This window comes from Typopeltis vanoorti, chromosome 7 (assembly GCF_054136105.1).
Source record: "Typopeltis vanoorti isolate ZY-2024b chromosome 7, IOZ_Tvanoo_1.0, whole genome shotgun sequence".
Classification (NCBI taxonomy): domain Eukaryota; kingdom Metazoa; phylum Arthropoda; class Arachnida; order Uropygi; family Thelyphonidae; genus Typopeltis; species Typopeltis vanoorti.
Window position 1 is genome coordinate 66020930 of NC_143555.1, and position 23497 is coordinate 66044426.

The following is a 23497-nucleotide window of genomic DNA, read 5'->3' on the forward strand; positions in this document are numbered from 1 at the left end:
TTTACTCTGACATCCCTCCATCCCAACCAACTTATTCGGGAATCATCAAATTATGATGAAAATGACAGATGGAAATACAAACGCCTAAAGGCAGTTCTGATCACTGATTTAAAAGACTCTACACAGCCCTAATTCGGGTGAGCCAGGTGCTCAAAAGTCTCTCTCTCTCTCTCTCTCTCTCTCTCTCTCTCTCTATATATATATATATATATATATATATATATAAAAAAAAAAAATTAGTGACAAAGGGATAAAAGTTCTAGGGACTGATGTCCATCTTGCCATAAAAGTCAATAGTCAACCTTGGTATCTCATCTAGGTCTAGCTGCCACTGATGAGATCTCAAAAAATGTGAAACTGGTCTGGGTAGTGGCTCTTCCCATAATACATATTATTATACATGTCTGACACAAAGCATTCTTTAGTATCTCATAGTGCAAAGCATTATGGGATACTAAGGCAATTGGTGGGTAGTCATTAGTCTCTATTATACAAATATACAAATAGCCCAGTTGTGAAGATACTTCACATGCACTTGTTTGCTTACACTTGTATAAAGGATTAAACCAAGAATATAATTTCTTGGCATCTGTAATTTATTGTATAACCAAACAAAAAAAAAAAAAAAAAAAAAAACTTTCAAAACCTATATAACATTTCTCCAGCAGTGCAGAAAACTGAAACCAAGAACTCAGACACCACAGTCTCATCCTATCACAAAATGGATATAAGCAAAAGAATAATAAAGAACATTCTACAACGGTCTTTGAAAAAAAAAACCAATAAGTGAGGAATACAAGAAGAGCTGTATCCCTCAACTTTTATTCAGTCTGTGACAAGATCTCGGAGACACCAAAAAAAAACAAGAAGTAAAGATAGTATCCAACCATTCTATGTTTGCCACTCAAAAAAAAAAAAAAAAATCCTCTGTTTGTGCAGCATGTGCTATGTTGGACAAATAGTCTGTAGAGATACAGATGTTAGAATATAGTAATGTGGAAAGGAAAAGAAAACATAAATCAGGACTAGTTTGTAATGCATCAGAATGGCAGCATACATAAGCAGCCTATTCTGACTAACAGTTTTGCTAAAACATTCAAGGAGATCATCAGAAATATTAACTACCATACTTGTCATTACATGTTTATACACATAAATCGAAACTGATGGTTTGATTGATATGTAAATGAAATATCTATTGAGATTGAAAACCATTCAGATACCATTGAAATAACATGGATACAAGGCATAAAACTGTTGATCTATTTCATCTATATGGACAGACGAGTGGTTTAGAAATAACATTCTAGGCAACAAAGATGTAAACAAATTTAAAAAAAGAAAAAAAAAAAGAAACATGACCATACATCAAGTATGGTCATGTAAAATCAAAAATCTGATTCAGGCACTGGCAGATTTCATTCAATACTATAGTACGCCCACACTTTGTAGAGCTTCGCTTGGCTTTCTGGCAAGAATAGTCGATTCATGCTGAAGGGAAGAAAGAAATGAAGGATGTACGAATTGGTCGCCAACATGCAAAATCAGGTTCGACAGATCTTGAATCTGTGGGCATACGATAACACTGTTGACTTGTATGTAGTAAACATCATTACTAAGTAGGTTTTCATGTAATGCTTCTGAGGAAATGTGCTAAAAGAGATGTAATTCAAATAGAGAGTTAAACTAACAAATTAGTAATGTTTTAACAACTATAGTCTTCATGCAGCAACTATAATAGATATATTAACAAAAACATTGTGGTTGTCCTTGGAGACATTTATATAACACCAATAAACAGAAACTTAATTTTTTCTTGATTTTAATGCTAAAGTCATGTCAGTATTAGGTTGAGATGTTTTACTGTAGTGCAAGCCTAAGTTTATTATAACTGCTGTTAAATAGTTATTACTCAATAGAGGATTGCAATTACCATAAACCTACAATATGAATAATACTTAACATCTAACTCTACCACAAGCATATGATTCTACAGCAAAAACATGTGTTCACTCTTCATACATCAGAAACAGTACAATAATATACATCTTACCTGCTGTAAAGGAGATGATGGTGGTAATGGTGGTTTGGGGATTACATTAGATATCCCATTATTTTTTCTGACTAGTGGCTGACTCTCTACGTCTGTCATACTTGTCCATGACACTGAACGAGCTATGTGTGGAGATCTTAAAACTGTGTTAAGTCCACTACTCACAAGATCATCACAGCTGCCAGTGTGCAAAACACCATTCTCCATTGAGTGTTCTGAGGTATTACTACAATCTGTACTAAAAGCTTTTAGCATTACTGGAACACAAGGCATATGCAGATCTCCAAGGAGAATGACAGATGATGAATTGCTGTCTGAACTTGTTGAAGATGGAGATGTAACACTTATTGAGGTTGACATATCAACACATGATGCATATGAACAAGGTACCAGAGGTGTGCTACTTGGAGTTGCAGGCCAACTTGCAGTAGTTTCATAGCGTGGTGTAGAAGCGCAACTTGATGACTGACCAGAACTAAAACTGAAATTTTCGTATCCTCGAACTTCATCAGTAGAGTTATATATGTGACTGTCAGGATTGTCATTTCCCAAAGCTTCTCCGTAAGATGTCATAGATGAAGACAATGTTTCATACCCTGATGAATCACCACTGTAAAATTCATTATCTATTGCTGAGTTCAGATTATCAAGTGCTTGAAGAGTTTCTTCTATCAAGGGATTTTTAGCAGCATCCAATATTTGTTCCTGTTCATAATTTTTCCCCACTACCCAACATTTATTTAAATCTTGATTAACAGTCTCTATTGTTGGGGTTATTTCTATATCATCATCTCCACACTGACCATCAGAACACTCTTTGTTATCGCCTATCATCCTTCGCATATCTTCTGCAGCCTGTCTAAAACGTGCAATAACCTCATTCTGTACTTCAGTACTAGGACTGGAACTAGGTGGTGGTGGAATGATATATGCAGTTATATCATCTTGTTCCTCATGATGAGAATTGTTCTCTTTGTTCTCTGTAGGAGGAGGTGGTACAGTTACACTGGCAATAAATGTATCAATATCTTCTGTTACAGGCAGTGAATCTAAGGTAACTGTAGGACTCTGAGGAAGTGAATGGATCATACTACTAGCATGTAGCTCAGACAGTGCATCACAAAGATGATCCAACTCTGCAACCACTCTTGCTGAGTCTACATTTCCTCCGCCAGAGTTTTGTATAGCAACATCACTTGAAATTCCTAGAAAGAAAAAAAAATCATTCATGTGAAAAAGTAGCATTGAAATGAAAGAAATGACATTAAAGAAGAACACATACATATGTGTGGATGGATTTAATTCTGCTGTAAAAGTTTAAATAAATGTAGCATTCATTGGCATATTTAGCATACTTATGGTTCTAAGCTTAATTAGCATAACAAAATGCAAATTTCCAAGAACAAAAATATGTTTATTATTGATATTATTCTGCACCTCCATATAGTCACAAGACTCATCTTAGGAGGCCCAGCTTAGACAACATAAAGTCCATCCTACCATTCCTTAAACTCATTTACTGTTCATGCTCTCACTACAATATCAGGCAATGCAATCCATGATCCAGCCAACTTCTCCACTAGCTGAAGGCCACTAGTCAAACCCAAAACAAACTCACCTACCTTTGGGAATCTAAAGAAACTCATGTGACTGTTCATGACATCTATCATTCAACCAAGCTGTTTTGTTTTTTGGAATAACAGTCAAAGAAACTAAGGCTATGAGCCAGTGTATCATGCAAATTGTATGTGTTCATCTGGCATGTTTGTGGAACGAAAATCATAGTTTCCAGGAAGGGAAACCCTGGAAACAGAAGATAAGATCTCGCATGGAGGTGGCAGGGTTCCATTCCTGGAAACTCTAGGTTCTTCACATCCTAGGCATGCAACCAGGGGTGCACCAGTAATGTCCAGTGCCTGTTTGCAAAACTTTAGTTGGTGCCCCTATACCCCCTCCCCCCAATAAAAAATCACTTTATAAAAACGTATCAGTGAGTTAAAATGAAATACGAAATATATTAATTATAAGTTTATTCAGGGGCGCGGCAGTAGTGTCCAGTGCCTGTGTGCAAAACTTTAGTTAGTCCCCAGAAAAAAACAACAAAAATAATTTGGAAAAAAATAAATTCATTTATGCTATTTGGCAAGGAAATCATTTGCGAATTGCACCTTATATAGTTTAATGTAAATTAACATAAAAACTTACAGTTTTATAAAAACAAAAATATTAAATATTTTTTGGTAGAAAATTAAATTACCTATTTAAGTTAAGAGATATTATCCCATATTGTTTCTTAGCCAAATAAGAAACTCAAAGAGTTTCATGCCGAATATAGAAACTATATAAAGTTCGGCGATTCCAAGCGTAAGCAAATACCTGGATAGTGCAGCAACTGACCCTTGAAGGTTGTGCAAGCTGAGGCAACTCATAGAAAGGGTGGAGCAAGCTCCGATTACTATTCTTGATATTTACCCATAATGTGAACCAAGAATAGTGATCAGAGCTTGCTCCACTCTTTCTATGAGTTGCCTCAGCTTGCACTACCTTCAAGGGTCAGTTGCTGCACTATCCAGGTATTTGCTTATGCTTGGAATCGGCTAAGAAACAATATGGGATAATATTGTTTCTTAGGCATATACTGCAATTTTCTTAGACTTGGCGAAGGCATTTGACAGGGTGCCACATGATAAGCTGATATTTAAGTTGCAGCACATGGGTCTGGATGTCAGATTGGTCAACTGGATTCAGGATTGGCTGTCTGATAGGTATCAGAGAGTTGTGTATGGTGGAGCAGTTTCCAGGAGGCAGAGGGTTACAAGTGGGGTCCCACAGGGCTCGGTACTAGGACCTATATTGTTTAACCTTTATATCAATGACATAGCCAGTGGATTGCAGGGGGATATTCAGTTGTTTGCGGATGATGCGAAGCTGGGAAGGATTATTAGTAATAGTGCAGATGTGGTAGCCCTGCAAGAGGATTTAAATAAGCTAGATAAATGGGCAAATGAATGGTGGTATCAGTTTAATGCAGCAAAATGTAAGGTCTTGAGGCTTGGGAAACATCGATGGGACGCTGCATACTCTATGAGAGGAGTTATACTGGAGGAAGTAGGGGAGACAAGAGATCTAGGGTTGATGATTGATAGAAACCTGAAATTTAGGGGACATATTGCAAAAGTGGCGAAGGTAACACAGGATTGCTGCAATAATGAGAAGGACAGTGACCTGCAGAGATAAAACAGTTATCATTCCGTTGTATAAGACTCTGATCAGACCACACTTGGACTATTGTTCTCAGATTTGGTTCCCAGGATTTGAAGGGGATAAATTAACTGTGGAAAGGATACAAAGAAGGATGACAAAGATGGTTTCAGGACTGTACAAGGATAGTTATGAGGATCGGCTGAGAGAATGTGGACTGCAGAGTTTGGTGGATAGAAGGAGAAGTGATATGACTGAGACTTTTAAACTGTTGAGAGGTGGTTACAGGGTTGACACTGGGGAGTTCTTTCGCTTGGTTGAACAGCGGGAAGGAGTGAAGACAAGAGGCCATCCCTGGAAGTTACGAAAGGAAACTGTGAGCAAGAGGGTAAGGAGTGGTTTCTTTGTGTGGAGGGTGGTTGAGCCATGGAATGCATTGCCTGATGGAGTGGTGGGAGCGAGAACGGTCAGTGAGTTTAAAGAGTGGTATGATAGACTTTGTGTTTCTCAGGGGGGGACCTCCCCTCGATGAGTCTCGACAGACTTTATGTCTTAGGAAGGACCTCCCTCGATGAGTCTTTTGACTCCTTGGAGGCCTGAATAATAATAATAATAATAATATCCCTTAACTTAAATATGTTCATGTCGCCGAATTGAGGCCTTTGGCTCTTCATTATAATTAGTAAATTAACTATATTTTATTTGGCAAGAAAATCACTTTGTCATTTGCACTTTGTATAGGTATAAATAAGAAACAGATAAAACTTACAAGTATATAAAATAGAAACATATTAAAACATTAGTGAGTAAAGAAATAGGTAAATAAATATTTAAACAGAAAGAACAATCACTTAGTGAAATGAACTTTTCTAGTTTTCAATAATGAAAATTCTCAAATAATATTATGTATATCAAGTTGATCCAAAATATCTGACTCTATTTGATATAATGGAAAGATTTGAAAGTCTGTCTTGTACCATTGTGGAGCGCAAGTAGTTTTTAATAATTTTAACTTTAGAAAAGGACTGTTCTGCAAATGCTACAGATACCGGTAATGATAAAAGAATCCGAAGAGCAATCGTAAAGTTTGGATAAACTGCGATTAAGTCATTTGAATAAATATACTGAATTATCTGATATATATCATTTTTAAAATTAGAAATAAATGGTTGACAGTGTAAAATTTCTTCGCATAAATCATCTGTGTGAATGTCTGAATGATTCTCATGTGTTAATTTTTGTTGTAACTTTTTACAAGATAATAAATATTCTTTATTTTGTGAAGTACTTAACAAATACAAAAACTGAAATGAATTCAATGTTCTTTTAATAAAGTAAATCTTTCCTGCAGATTCTAATGTTTGATCTATTATGCAGAGAAAAAAATTCACTTTAAATGAAATTTCGGGATCTACTATATTTTCATTTTCATGTTCATAATCAAATTGTGTTGTCTTTTTAGATTGTATTAGTGGTCTACTACTACAAAATACAGATTCTGCGTCAAATTTTGCTACAATTAATTTTAGCTTTCTACAATTTCTTTGAAAGTTTCATCAGATCTATAATCATTTAAAAATTGATTTAGATCATTCAATGCATCTAAAGTAAGTTGGAGATTCATAGATGAAGACTGCAGTATTTTGCTGACAAAATTCACTTTATTTAAAATATCATACCAAATCTTTGGCACCTGTGTGCATTGCACATATGGCCGGCGTGCCCCTGAGTTTATTTAACAAAAAGCAGAAATTACAAAAAAATGTATAAAAACCAATAAACATACAAGAAGGGTACAAAAACAACAAAAATAATTTGAAAAAAAAAAAAAGTAATTAAATAATAAGATAAATAAATAATAGTAACTTACAAGTATATAAAATAGGAACATATAAAACATTCGTGGGTAAGTTGGAGATTCATAGATTAAGACTGCAGTATTTTGCTGACAAAATTCACTTTATGTAAAATATCATACCAAATCTTTGGCGCCTTGCTATCCTGGTACCTGTGTGCATCGCACACATTGCACATATGGCTGGCACGCCTCTGCATTCAACCAAGTCTGGCATAACCTATTTGCCAAGTTGACATCTTATAGTTAATCTTCTGCCCTTTGTAAATTGGGTTTCAACTTTCCTCTCTGGTTGTTCAGTGTGTGTGTGTGTGTGTCACTGTTTCCTCTCTTTGGATTTATGTATGAATGCTAGTACTTTCTAGGATTTTGTGCTTTAACCCACACTTTTCCTCCTATACATTAATTACCTGCTCTAACTAGCCTTAAATCTTACTATAGTTTTGCTGAGAGTATACTTCATTCCTCTTCTTCATTTAACAAATGTTGTAATGCTCAAATTATTCAAGTTTCAAGATCTTCCATAACCAATATCTTCACCACTGATCTCCATGCCATTCATTAGTAAGGTAAGAATGATACAGTGAATGTCAATGCTGCCAAATCATAGTTCTGTCCTATTTCTCACCAAATATATCTTTCCTTCTAAGTTTGATAATATTCAGATCTCTAATAACTAAAGATCAGATTTCTTTTTTTTTTTTGACTGAGTTACAAGTCTTGCCTTTCCTCAAACATATGGTATCCATAGTCTGTCTCCTGAGCCTCAAGAAAACTTAGCATTCTTTTAAATTCCAGATTTATCCAATCTTGGGATACTGTTCTCATTTAGGATAATACAGTCAATTCCAGTTAATTGGTCCACTTGTTAATCAGGCAGCTTTTTTTTTCTTTTTTTTTTTTTTTTGGAACAAGTCTAGAAGAACAAAAACAAACTTAGCATATAACAAGAATTTGCCTTGGTCCAATTAAATGGCTTACGAGTCAAAACATGAAATTACAACAGATACTGAAAAACAATTTGCTGGTTCTTGAAAACTGTGCAGCACACCCTCATTTAGATTCAAAATTATTCAATCGGAATTTATCTCTGCACTACATAGGAATCAAAAAAATATGAAGAAAATCTACTCACATCAACTTCAACGGCTAAGGAGGTCAGTGCAAAAATAAATCTTTTACAAGCAAATACAGATTATGGCCAACAGTTATTGTCGAGGAATAAGCAACAAAAGCATTGAAAACTATTTTGTTCACAGTAGTTTTAAGTGCATTCAATCAATGATATGCCGGATTCAGTCCATGAAAATAACCATTAATCATAGTCTTCAGTGCTATAATGAAAACAAACATTTTGAGGGAAAAACTGCAGCAAAACATCAGAGGACATTAGAAAAATATGAACATGTTTTTCTAATGCTGGATTACAACTATTTCATGCCAGAAAGCAATGAAATAAGGTTGATTTCGTTCAATTTCAGTCAACCAAAAAACCAGACAGGTTACACTCAGTCAATTCCTACAATGTCATTAACTACTAACAGTTGCATGCATTTTTAATATGTATATAAATTAAATTATTTTTATGGCAACTATTTTACTTTAAATCCAAATGTTTATCTATAAGTCAGTAATTTTGCTAATCAATAAGTAAAAAACTTGGCCTTTGTAGATATTACCTTAAATTCCTTATGTGCAATTTCCTGTAATTGGGCCAGCCACTTCATTGTGCCGAATTATGCTATTCCCAATGGGCCCCAATTAACTGGAATCCACTGTATATCTAAAACCTTCCTAAAAATGCTTGATGCTATCTAGATCTGGATAGCATCAATCTGGAACAATCCACACAATACAATCCCCCCCCTCCCTCCCTCTCCAGATTCCTCCCAGTCACTTTCTCATAAAAGTTCTGTTTCTGTTTTATGCTTTTTTCAGAGATATTTTCATGGGCTCTACTCCACTGAATAAGTCACCATCATTTATTTCCATTTTACTTTAAAAACATGAGCAGTTGCAGCATCCATACACAGTTAGCTCCATTCCTCACACATGCCATTTTTGCTATTTTTCCTATAGTCTTCAGCTTTTCAATAAACACATTAGCAGGTTTCTTCTTTTCCTTAACCACTTGCCCACACATGTCATTCTATTATAGGATTTGTGACATCTTACATATGTAAGGATGATATTTAAAAAAAAAAAACTTATTACCCAGGAACTTATATGCTTTTTTCTTCTTTTTATGGTCTGATTATTTAACTTCCTTATATCAAACTATGTGGTTCTTATTTTTTTTTTATCTTTGCAGACACATGATTCTCTGGTCTAGACAACCAATATCTTTTTCAAATTTTGCTAAGGTTTGGTTTTTGTTTTTACTCTTTTTCTCCCAGTGATATTTGTATATGTGAATCTTCACATCTAAGAGTTGTTCAGATTTGATTTATTCCAAAACTTTAGTATACATTTTTCTGTTCAATGAGTCATTCATTCTTATGTCCAACACTAGGTGGTGGTGGTCAATTCCTACTTTATATTCCCTGCGTTCTTGTATTTTGAATTGATCTTTAAATCAGTTCAAGATCAATAGCATAATCTATAACGCTTTTCTTGTTCTGCATGTGTGTGTGTGTGTGTGTGTGTGTGTACTGAATTTTCCATTTGAATTTATGCACATCTTTATGCTGGAACATCACATTAGTAATGCATCCATCTTCTGAATATAAAAAAAAACTAGCAGATACTTGCTATCATTAAGCTCCAACATTTTTTCCCATATTTTTCCAAACTATTACATCTGGGATACCTGTTCTACTCTGCTGTTTAAGTCTCCAACATGAACCAGCTTCTTTTTCTTTAGATTAGCTGCCTTCTATAATAGCTCGAAAAATTCCTCCATCTCTTTCCTTCCAATCTCTGTGAGACCAAAGAAACAAAATAAGTCTCTTCCTAACAACTTCCCAGTTTAAAATTTGCAGACACCATTCTTCTTGAAATTGGCTCCCAATTTCATGATCAAGTTTAGCTATCTGTTGATTACTATAGCAACTGACAATGACTTCTAGAACCTGATTAATCATGTAATACTTAAATAAGTTGATTTATGTTTAAATGGATCCCACCTGCAGTAGTCTTCTTAGGCTTGGTAACAAGTTATGCCAACATGACATATCCCTAATTCCTCTGCTAGATCCTTTCATTTCCATTGATACTTCTTCTTGTGATGGCACCTATCTTCAGTTTTGTTGAGGTTATACCAATAACTAAATTATATTTGATCTGGTTGCCAAAATCCTGCAGGCACCCTTAGATAACCAGGCAATAATGTAACTAGTAAGACATCTGATCATGTTATATTATAATAATATACAGCCATTCCCCATTCACTAAGCATCCAAATGGACAATAGTAAGAGGATGCAGCACAGGAATATGAAGACTGGACAATGGGTCAGAAGCCCCTCCCTCCCCTTACTGGTTCTCTACATTCTTTATAACAGGGGTGTTCAACCCGTCGATCGCGGAGCGATTTTTGGTCGATCTCCTATGTATTCCTCCTTACAAATTTAATTAAAACTGAAAACATAATATTTTATTTATCATTATTTTGTATTATTTTTAATTCGCTATAAGTGTATTGCTATTGTTTATTTATTTTTCGTTAAAATTGTCAAATCAGTAATTTTCTTATAAGTCTGGGTGAATGAATTAATTTGGATCAGTGGAAGTCAAACAGCAAGCCGAGTGAATACGATTATAAGCAAAGTGTAAAAACTCGATTGTAGTTTAAATATTAAATATTACAAAGCACATTACATCGATTTTTTACTTAGGTTAAGTCCTATGTGAACATTGTAAAAAAATAAACTTTGTTTGTCTCGGTATAGTTTGTATTAGATGTTTTTGTAAATAACTCTTTTGAAGCTAACTGTATATACTGCTTTAATAAGAATACAGTATGTTAGAGTGTTAAAAACAAAGGCAATGTTTTTGTTGCCGAAGCTGTACATGGCGGCATTAGAAAGATTGTTATTGAAACTTGTATATATGAGAAAGGCTTGCAGGCTCTAAGTGTAAACATCTCCAAAGTCAGTCAGAAAGAGTTCAAACAACTTTCCGATGGCCGGCAACTTACAATCAAAAGAAAGTGGAGGAGAACAAAAGGCGTACTGAACTTGAAACTTAAGATGAAAGACTCATACCGATTCTTTGGGGATTGCTAAACTTCATGCAAGATCTCAGAGGAGGCCTAATAAAAAGTGACTAAAGCAAGCAGAAGGGGGTCCCGGTTCCAGAACTGCTGTCAGAGAGGAGGCCGCCCGGTCCAGAGTCACCATCAGAGAGACTGCCCGGATCCACGTTGCTTGAAAGAGGAGTTTCCCGCTTCCAGAGAGGAGCGCTTCTCAGTTCAAGATGTCGCTAGAGAGAGAGACTACTTCTAGGCCACTGACAAGGTTTCAAATTGCCAAAAGGAAGAGTTCCAATTTTGTTCCAAAATTGCCAGAGAAAAGTTTCCAGGACAGGTTAATGTCAGACATTCACCAGTGTGCTGCATTTTCATTACAATTTGATGAATCAAACGACTTCACTATTGCTCAGTTAATGGTATTAATTCGCATGGTATTTCAAGATTATTCAAGTAAAGAAGAAACTTTTGAAAATTACACCATTATTGGGAAGGACTAGGGAAGAAGACATTTTTTCAGCATTTGATGAATTAGTGAAACACACAAACTTCCGCTTTTTAAACTTGTGTCTATTACTACTGATGGTGCTCCTGAAATAATAGGTAATAAAAAATCAGGCTTCATTTCATTATGTAAAAACGATGACAAATATCCAGATTTTTTAATTTACCACTGTATTATTCACCAGCAAGTACAGTGTAGTAAAAGATTAAACACAAAAGATGTTTTGGATATTACATTTAAAATTGTAAATTCTGTTTGAGGAAAAGCCCTGCAACGGCAGTTATTTAAATTACAGGCAGATGATGATAGGGAACTTCTGTTGTACAACAATGTTTGCTGGCTCAGCAGAAGTCAATTTTTAGAAAGATTTCTTGTATTAATTAACGATATAAAAATTTTCTTGATGAAAAAGGAGATGTTTATCCACAATTGAGTGATAAAAGATGGTTGTTACACTTATCATTTTTAGTAGATTTCTGTACGAAATTAAGCAATTTAATAGAGTTACAAGGTAGAGATAAAAATGTAATTGACATGTTAAGTTCAATAAAAACTTTCCAACAATACTTAATTTTATTAAAGAAAAATATAAATGACTGCGAATTTAGACATCTCCCATATTTATTAAAAATTTTTGAACAAAATCAAGAAATGCTTTGCTATGATTTAAAAGAATTTATTCATGAAATAGAATTAGTTGAGGAAGAAATAAATTCAAGATTTAAAGATTTTAATAAAACTGAAATGATTGTATTTTTTATCAATAATCCATTTCAAGAAAACTTGAACATCACAGAAATTTCAAATAAAATTAGTGGGCTGTTTGATATAAACCAAGCTGAAGTAGAACTTGAGATAATAAACATTCAGAATAGTTTTCATTTAAAATCAGTAAACAATGAAGTCATTCGGAAGTATGCACATGAAAAATTCCCAATATTAACTGATATTGCGCGAAAAGTTCTGTCGTGTTTCAGATTGACATACTTGTCAGAATCCGCTTTTTCAAATATGACCATCATAAAAAATCAATTAAGAAACCAAATTACAAATGATCATTTGGATGATTGTCTGCGATTGGCCACTTCGTCATATCAACTTGACTATGAAAATATTGCGAGGTCCAAACAATGCCAAATTTCACATTAACTTTTTTTTTTAATCAACCAGCATTTCCTGTAACTTGTGAGTTTGTAATCAATCTGTTGTTTTTTCTAACTTTGGTTTTCCAAAATAGAGAAATAAATATTTTATTCCAATATATTTGTTGTTTTATTTTGTTGTATTAAAATAATTAAAAGAAAAGTGATTTAATAAATTTTTAAATACACAAATAAAGTTTTTAGTTGTGTATATTTTTTTTTTAGTTGTTTATTTGTGAGGTAATCAGATAACAGGTTGGGGGAACATGATCTATATAAGAGAGTAGATCACCGAATAACTTATTATAGAAAAGTAGCTAGTGTAGTAAAAAAAAGGTTGAACACCACTGCTTTATAAGAGTATTCTCCTAGTTATCTTTGTCACTTAAGTGATCCCCTTTTGTTAAATATTGTACTAGTAATTAAAGAGGAGTTATATATACACAGACTCCCTTATCTAAAATGCAGTGAATTTTTCACTGTATAACTTTTAGGAATCAAAGAAACAGTTTGTTAAAGTGAAAAGTGACACAGTGAATCTCTTTTGTAACACTATTGATGCTACAGAACTTTCATTGGGGAGATTGACAGTAGTTTATTTAAGCTTATGAGCAGATTATAGTTGGTCATAATGTGTTTGCTGTTATGAGAATAACAGCTCATTATAGTCAATAACAATGATTACAGTTGTTACCTATGAAGCAAGTTTTAGAGCATGGTAATAGAAAATTATGAAAATGATTACTGAATAAAATTTCAGTAAGGTAACATCAGGTAATTATTCAAGTAATCATGCAAGATACATACCATATGTTTTTTTTGAAAATTCTTGAAATGGCTATTATTTTGCAATGTGGCATGTTTAGTAAGAGGAAATAATTAATTTTTCACTGTATTTATGACAGCTATTTTACATACATATAGAGAAAGAGAAATTCCATTACTAAAATAGATAAAAGTAATTCTTATATAAGAGACTTCTATATATTTTCTAGTACAGCATAAGGCCTGTCTTAGCTTATTAAAAATATGACTGTATGAATGCAACAAAATGACTTACCTCTCCTTTCCAAATTGTTATCGCCCCATGATCCCGTGAATTCGCCCATTTCTTCTTGCTCTTCAGCAATAGAACCTGACACCCGAGCCCATTTTTCTAGCTCCCTGTGCAGTGCATTGGTATCCAAAAATGGAGTCGGAGGAACATTTAATGGTAATGGAGCATCTCTTATATCCATATCAGGTGTTATAGGAGGAGGAATCATAGTTAAATCAATAATATCAGGATCAAGGTAGAGAGTTCCTTCAGCAAATGGTAACTGGATCTGATTTGACTGCAACTGGCGAAGTATCTCCATGATATGATTGCTAGAGTCAATTCCTGGAAGCAGATCAGGACTGTGTAAACCAAAACTAGAGTCTCTACGAACAGCACGGGGATGTGAATTTAATGAATTTCTGATTGGTGTTGACCGATGAAGTGGACTATCATTTGGTGTACTATCTGTATCACTTTCTGAAGGAGAAATTTCTTCATCCAAAACAATCTGTGTTTTTTCTGGTAATTGATGAGAAACAAATTTATCACTATCATCAATCTGTGTAAGCAGAAGAAGAGAATCTGCTGCTTTTAGCTGATGATCTAAACCTTCTGCATCTTCTTGTTGTTTAGCTTCTTCATCACCATCATCACAAAGATAATTCTCTGCATCAATCACTATTCTATTCATTTCAGTAATTCTTTTTATAACTTCATCATTCTTGGCTTCAAGAAGATGCTCATCACCACCTGGACCATCTTCTAAAATTTCCATGGATATAACACTCTGATAATCAATTATCCTACTCCTGTCATCGTTATATGATAAAGATGTTGCAGTTGGTCTTAATTCTCTTTGTCTGGCCTCAAAAGAACTGTTTTCAGGATACAGTGTTGACTTTGCAGTAGTGGAATCACTGCGACTGGCTGCAGTTACATACTGGGTTTCATTCATGTTGTGATCAACAGATGAAGAGGAAGAAATAGGAAGAATACATTGTTCTCTGGAAGAACTTCTGGACAACTGCTTTTCTTGCTGCTGCAAGAGGAAAAAACTTGATTAATAAGAGTGAATATGATATACTATATGCATGTGTGATGATGAAATTAATACTTACATTTAGAAATAAAGTGATGTGTACTTGTGAGAATACAAAAACTTAAATGATTTTGGTATTAGGTGTTCAGAGGGATCTTTGTTCACCTTTATATAATGCATGCTGAAGTACGAAGTCAGGGAATTAGGATGGATGCAGGTGAGTGTGTGCATGTGTGAAGGCACCAATGAAGCAACTGAGTGTGAGACCTAGTCTCTCAAGCAACAATATTGAGTAGGGTAGTCAATTCAGAAAGTAAAGGTGTTTGGGGCCTTAAGGGATGGATGCTACAGTTTCTATATGTTAATTCTAGAAGTATCAAGAACAACAGGGAGAAGTTTTGGGCATTGGTTAGTGCAATTTTGCCAAATATTATAGGCATTAGTGAGATTTGGTTAAGAGCAGATGTTGTAGTTACAGGGATAAAATGTGAAGGATTTAGTATTTTCAGGGAGATTAGAGAAGATAGGATGGGGGAGGGAAGGACACTGCTGATGATAGCAGATGAATTGCAGTCAAAAACAACAGGAGAAAAGCAGGAAGGTGGCTGTTCATTTGGAACAGTCTGGTGCAAGACTGAGGCAAAATAAGACAAAATATACAGTTGGTTGATACTATAGGCCAGGAGCTCTAGGGATGATCTGGAAGACAAGCAACAGCAAATTAAATTAGTACAAGTGCAGATCGAGTAATTATCATTAGACTGGAAGTTAGAAATATCCCATGGTAGGAAGGAAATAGAATTTATACTCCTGCTGAGAGATAATTACTTAAGCATGCAATGGAGGGGACTTGGGTGCGAGAATGTTGGACTTGGTCACAGGATCAGAAGAGATATCCATAACCAAGGTGACCACATTATCTCCAATTGGCAAAAGTGACCACATGGTCTTGACTTGGGAGAATGTAAAACATGAGGAATATTCTGTCAAGAAGGGATATATGTGGAACTGCAAAGCAGGTTATTATGACAAGCTTAGGAGGAAGCTTAAATTTGCACAATGGCATAAAAGCCTACAAGGGAAGGATGTTAGTAGTGCATGAGAGATAGTTAAATCTAGAGGAAACAGTATCAAATTGTTTCTCCAAGATTAGGAGTGTTAATCAGGTAGGAAATAGATGAATTTGCAGTATTGTTAAGCATAAAAGCATTGCTGGCCTGGTTGGCCTAGTGGTTAGCATATCTGCTCTCCAGTCAAAAGACTGCAGGTTCAAATCCCACTGTGGGCATGGATGTTTGTGATTGTCTGTGGAAACATCAGTGGTAGTGGTGGTGGTAGTATGCAGTAGATGGCGTTGGTGTAGTTGTGGTTTAGTTGAAGGGTTGTAGAGTAGGTGCCCTCCCTCGACGAGTCTTTGGACTCCCTGGAGGTGTTATGTAATAATAAAATAAGCTAAAGAAAAAAAAATAGAATGTTGTGAGGATATATAAAGAGAAAGATGACCAGCAAGCTCATGAACAGTACAAGGGTCAGGTACGAAAGGTGAAGAGCATCATAAAGAAGAAAAAATCAAATTATGAGAATAAACGAACTGAGCAGGCCAAAGGAAATCCCAAACGGTTCTTTCATTAAGTGAGACATGGTTGGAAGAGGACGACATCCTGACAGGAATAGAGATGGAAGGGTATGATGTGTTTCGTGAGGATAGAAAGAGTAAAAAGGGAGGGGGAGTGCTATTGATAACAGAGAAAGAGTTATGTCCATACAAAGTAGAGATGCAAGAGGGGAAATAGTGCCAGTGGTTTTGAGGCAGTATGGTGTGAGATAGAGTTAAATGGAATCAAATACTTGGTTGGATCAAGAAATGTGGGTGGTGGTGGTGATAATGAAATGTATAATGAAATTAGCCAAGCAAAAAAGAAATGGGTGATCATTATGGGTGATTTTAATTATGGCAATATAGACTGGAATGATGAGATAGCAACTGGAAGTAAAGAAAATTAGTTTCTTCAGTTTTTGAGGGATAACTACCTCAGACAATATGTAACAGAGGGCATGCAAGGATTGAGGATCTTGGATTTGGTCATCTCATCAGAGGATGTAATTATAAATGAGGTGTCAAATCATCCACCAATTGGTGAGAGTGACCATGAGGTGATTACCTGGGTGGTTGCCAGCAGTGTGAGGACCTCTGTGAGAAAAGGGTATATGTGGAACTACAAGAGGGGTGATTATGAAGAGCTCAGGAGACAGCTTGTGGGTGTAACATGGAATGAGGAGTTAGCTGGAAAAGAAATCAATGCAGCTTGGGGGATTTTCAAAAACTATTTAGTAGATGCAATGTCTAAATATATTCCAAGGGTGAGAAGGTTAAATAAAGTAAGTGTGAGATAGATAGATAGATGAATAAAGAGATTAAGCATGCGATACAGAGAAAGAGGGCACTGTGGAGGCAGCATTAGTGAAGTGGAAATAACCGATTCCATGAGGTCTACAAAGACCAGGCAAGGAGGCGACTTGGTTGGACAGCAGTTAGCTAATGAAGTCAAAAAGAATCCTAAGGAGTTCTTTCGATATGTAGCCAGCAAAAGAAAGAATGATTATGAAAGGATGACATTGATTGGAGAAAATGGTATAAAGACAGCTGTTGTGGAATGTGTGGTGGAGATACTTAATGTGCAGTTCATACAGGTCTTTCACTCTTGTGAATGTGACTTCATGGAGAGATTGAGAGCAGTAGATGATGGGGAGGAGAGACTGACTGTAAGTGAGCAAGAGGTGTATGTGGAGTTGAGTAAACTAGATGTTAATAAGGATGTGGGACTTGATAATATATTGCCACGTATTCTGAAGGAATGTGCCAGGGAGTTGACACCCGTCTTGACATATTTTTTTAATACGAGTCTTGCACTCAGTCAAGTCACTAAGGAGTGGAAGGAAGGCAAGATTGTGCCACTTCATAAAGGAGGTTATCGAACTCAAGCCTATCTGTGTGTCAGGTGTTGTGGTTAAGTTGTTGGAGAAGCTTGAGAGAACTAGAATCCAGAGTTGGGTTGATAACAGTGGTATCATCTCTGATGGACAGCATGGATTTGCTAAAGGGAGGTCATGTTTTAGTAATCTACTTACTTATTACGATAAAGTGACTGCTTCCTTGGACAGAGGAGAAGGATACACAGTGATATACTTGGATTTTGCAAAGGCTTTTGATAAAGTACCTCATGATAAATTGATAGTCAAACTGGAGCGGATGGGGTTGGTTATTAGATTGGTGCATTGGATTGGAGATTGGCTGTCTGATAGGTATCAACAAGTTGTGTATGGGGGAGCGATGTCAAGGAAAAGGAAATTCACCAGCGGGGTACCTCAGGGATCTGTTTTAGGGCCATTACTTTTTAACTTGTATGTTAATGATATAGGTGAAGATTTGGATGGAGATATTCAGTTGTTTGCAGATGATGCAAAGTTGGGATGACCCATGAAGATTAGTGAGGATGTTGTGACCTTGCAGGAGGACTTGAATAAATTGAGTGATCGGGCATGGAAATTGGGATGCAAGTTCAATGTTGCAAAATGTAAGGTTTTAAAATTTGGAAAACAAAGATGGGATGCAGAATTTATGCTTGGTGAGAATATATTGTTGGAGGTGGAAGAAATAAGAGTTCTAGGGGTGATAGTGGATAAGGTACTGAAATTTAAGGGACACATAGCCAAAATTGTGAAGACAACACAAAGGCTTCTGTGAATGATGTGGAGGACACTGATGTGTAGAAGTAGGGAGATTCTTGTTCCGTTGTATAAGGCTTTGATTAGGCCACACATGGACTATTGTGCCCAGATTTGGTCACCGGGTTTTCAGAAGGATGAAGAGATGTTGGAAAGGGTCCAAAGGCAACTGACTAAGGTAGTTTCTGACCTCTGAAATGTCAAGTATGAGGAAAGATTGAGGAGATGCAATTTGCAGAGTCTGGTGGACAGGAGGAGGAAGAGGGGGAGATATGATAGAGACCTACAAGTTGGTAAGGGATTGTTATAGGATCAATGCTGGAGAAGTTCTACAGAAAATAGTGGGAGATCGGGGAAGAACCAGAGGTCATCCCTGGAAACTGTATAAAGAAGGTGTGAGTAGGGGAGTGAGAGGCAGGTTTTTTTCGTGCAGAGTTGTGAATGATTGGAATGCCTTGCCTGAAATTGTGGTGTCTGCAAGGAGTTTGAGTGTTTAAGACACGGTATGATGAGATGTGTGTGTGTGTGATAAAAGGACCTCCCAGATGAGTCTTTGACTCCATGAGGTCTTGGGTAATAATAATAATAATATGTGACAGAAAATGATATGGGAACAGAGATGGATGAATTGGAGGTTGTAAGGTATTGCAGAATATCAGTGTTAAACATAGCCATAGGATTAAATGGGATATAGGCTCAAATTTTATGAGAATGTGCAATGGAACTGGCAATGTCTCTGGGTAGGCTCTTTAAGTGTCAGCTCTAGCAGATTCCCAAGGAAGAGTGAAAAGAGAGAAAAATAATTCCTCTGCATAAATAAGGTTCTAAGATTGCAGGCAAATTATAGCCCAATCAGTATAAGGAATGGTGGTGAAAGTACTAGAAAAACTGGTCAACAAGAGAATTCAAGAATGGGGAGAAGAATATGATACTCAATGAGGGGCAACCTGGCTTTGTGAAAAGTTGGTCATGCTTTAGTAATGTACTAACTTTTTTGAGTTGGATAAAAGAAATGGCTACACAATGATTCTGCTGGATTTTGCAAACACATTTGATAGAATATATAGTCACTAGTGTCTATATGTCACTAGTGAATAGTCACTAGTGGAGTGCCTCAGGGATCTGTTTTAGGGCCATTACTATTTAACTTGTATATTAATGATATTGGCAAAGATTTGGATGGAGATATTCAGTTGTTTGCAGATGATGCAAAGTTGGGACGAATCATAAAGAGTAGTGAAGATGTTGTGGCCTTGCAAGAAGACTTGAATAAATTGAGTGATTGGGCAAGCAAATGGGGATATGAGTTCAATGTTGCAAAATGTAAGGTTTTAAAATTTGGAAAACAAAGATGGGATGCAGAATTTATGCTTGGTGAGAATATATTGTTGGAAGTAGAGGAAATAAGAGATCTGGAGGTGATAGTGTATAAGGATCTAAAATTTAGGGGACACATCGCCAAAATTGTGAAGACAACACAAAGACTTCTGGGAATGATGCGGAAGACACTGACGTGTAGAAGTAGGGAGATTCTTGTTCCATTGTATAAGGCTTTGATTAGGCCACACATGGACTATTGTGCCCAGATTTGGTCACCTGGTTTTCAGAAGGATGAAGAAATGTTAGAAAGGGTCCAAAGGCGACTGACTAAAGTAGTTTCTGACCTCTGGAATGTCGAGTGTGAGGAAAGATTGAAAAGATGTAATTTGCAGAGTCTAGTAGAGAGAAGGAAGAGGGGAGATATGATAGAGACCTACAAGTTGGTAAGGGGTTGTTATATGATCAATGGTGGAGAAGTTCTACAGAGAATAGTGGGAGATCAGGGGAGAACCAGAGGTCATCCCTGGAAACTGTATAAAGAGGGTGTGAGTAGGGGAGTGAGAGGCAGGTTTTTTTTCGTGCAGAGTTGTGAGTGATTGGAATGCCTTGCCTGAGAGTGTGGTGTCTGCAAGGAGTTTGAATGTGTTTAAGATGCAGTATGATGAGATGTGTGTGTGAGATAAAAGGACCTCCTAGATGAGTCTTTGACTCCATGAGGGCTTGTTTAATAATAATAATAATAATATCATATGAAACTCTGCTACACAAACTGCATGGGGATAGATATGACACTAGCTATGTGGATGAGAGGATGGCTGTTGATCAGATATCAAAAAATGGTATGTAGAGGAGCAGAATCCAGGAAAAATCAGGTGACTAGTGGTGTGCCACAAGGTTCTGTGCTAGGGCCACTACTGTTTAATTTGTACATTAATGATATATGAAATAATCTGAAAGGAAATATTCCGTTTTTTTCTGATCATGCAAAATTGGCTGCAGTAATAATTAATCAAAGTGATGAGAGCTTGCAGAATGTATTTAATAGGTGTTAGTATGGGCTAAAAATAATGGGTTTCAGTTTAATATGGAGAAATGTAATGCATTTTAGGTATAAATCGATTACAAACTGTGTTATACGTTGTTGCACTTTTCTCGAGGAAACAGATGAAGCTAGGGATTCAAAGGTTTCAGTTGATAGAGAGTTGAAGTTTATGGGACATATTGCTAAAGTTGCCAAGGTAGTTCATAGAATTATTTAGCTACTTAAGCACACACTAACAAGAGATAAAGAAGTTGTCATTCCTATTTATAAGGCCTTGATATGTCCACATCTGGATTACTATGCTCCGGTCTGGTCACCTGGGTTTCTTGGAGATGAAGAAGTGGTGGATTGACCAAAATGTGATTAGTGACTATGGAATGCTCCTAATGAGGATAGACTGACAGTTTATGTGTTGCAGAAGTGGGTAAAAAAAAAAAAAAAAAAAAAGAAAAAAAAAAAAAGGCGGGGGGGTATCATAGAAACATTTAAGTTACTTAAAGAGCTTTATAGAAATGATGCAAGGAAAATGATCTAGTCCTTGGCCAGAGGGAACAGAACAATAGGTCTCTCTGGAAGTTGAGTACTGTTCAAGCTGTTATGTTCTCATCTTTATGTATTACTTAATACATACATACATACACACACACACACACACACACACACATATATATATATATATATATATATAGAAATTTGTAGTATTCACCTCGTACTGGGATATGTTCATATTTATATATACTGACTATAACCGAGACTAGAATAACAATTAAATTTATTCAAAACGCAACATGTTTCATCGGATTATCCAACTTCTTCATGCATGGGAACATAGAAAGCAAGTAAACACTATAAGAAACATCATATCACTATAAAACGACTATTATAAAATCAGTTAGCTTTGAACTGTAGCTACAGTCTGTGTTGAAGTTCTATTGTTAAGTAGCTGCATGCATCTGATTTCATGCATGTGCCAATATCGGATAGCAGAGCTGAAAGAGTCCGGTTCTAGATTATAGCTGAGGTTATTATTAATGTGATGAGGGTCCATAACAATTTCCTTAGACTCGACTATGCATCGCTCCACCCTCGTCACAGCATATATGAAGGTTTGAGGTTGTTGTCCAGTTTATCTCATGTTGACAGCCTTCATCATTTGTGTTTACTGAAAACAGTACATGGCTTGGCAGGGCACTTGCTCTAGTTCTTTTGTAGGCAATGTCTCTCTGATGTTCTTCTAGACGTAGGAGGATGGATTTTTCAGTTAGGCCATAGTATTGCTTCCTGCAGTCACACGTGATTTTGTACATTCCTGGGAATTGTAGATGGTTGTGAGCTTGTTTGTATTTGCTTAAAATTGATCTAAGGTTAGGAAGAGTAGAGAAACAGGTTTTTATGTTATCATCTCAACCCTAGCACATCGTGCTAGATCTATACTGTCAGATGATGAAGATCTAAAAAATGAACTACAACATCTACAAAGAACCTTCACAAGTAATGGCTACTCGTCGAAAACTATTAATAAGCATCTATAACACCGCCATCAAAACAACTCAGAAACACAAGACAATCCAAAAGGTTATATCTCCTTACCATATATCAGCTCGCTCTCCACGAAACTAAGAAGAATTTTAAGAAAGCTCAACATAAAAACCTGTTTCTCTACTCTTCCTAACCTAAGATCGATTTTAAGCAAATACAACCAAGCTCACAACCATCTACAATTCCCAGGAGTGTACAAAATCACGTGTGACTGCAGGAAGCAACACTAGGGCCAAACTGAAAAATCCATCCTCCTACGTCTAGAAGAACATCAGAGAGACATTACCTACAAAAGAACTAGAGTAAGTGCCTTGTCAAGCCATGTACTGTTTTCAGTAAACACAAATGATGAAGGCTGTCAACATGAGATAAACTGGACAACAACCTCAAACCTTCATATATGCCGTGACGAGGGTGGAGCGATGCATAGTCGAGTCTAAGGAAATTGTTATGGACCCTCATCACATTAATAATAACCTCAGCTATAATCTAGAACCGGACTCTTTCAGCTCTGCTATCCAATATCTGCACATGCGTGAAATCAGATGCACGCAGCTACTTAACAATAGAACTTCAACACGGACTGTAGCTACAGTTCAAAGCTAACTGATTTTATAATAGTCGTTTTATAGTGATACGATGTTTCTTATAGTGTTTACTTGCTTTCTATGTTCCCACGCCTGAAGAAGTTGGACAATCCGATGAAACATGTTGCATTTTGAATAAATTTAATTGTTATTCTAGTCTCGGTTATAGTCAGTATATATAAATATGAACATACATATATATATATATATATATATATATATATATATATATTTTCTTCTGAGCAGAGTTTTGATCTTAAA

The 23497-nt window shown here is 35.9% G+C and overlaps 1 protein-coding gene across 6 annotated transcripts in view; it reads right to left on the minus strand.

The window, feature by feature from the left end:
• Window positions 1-23497, minus strand: part of LOC150104740 (uncharacterized) — a 434041-nt gene that overhangs the window by 20229 nt on the left and 390315 nt on the right. For 5 of the 6 annotated variants that reach the window (XM_090395916.1, XM_090395915.1, XM_090395919.1 and 2 more), the window contains 2 exons: window positions 14005-15022; window positions 2054-3258 (listed from right to left, as the gene is read on the minus strand). In XM_090395916.1, the coding sequence (XP_090252042.1) occupies window positions 2054-3258; window positions 14005-15022 (2223 nt within the window). The remainder of the gene's footprint in view (window positions 1-2053; window positions 3259-14004; window positions 15023-23497) is intronic. The other variant, XM_090395917.1, reaches the window with a different exon arrangement.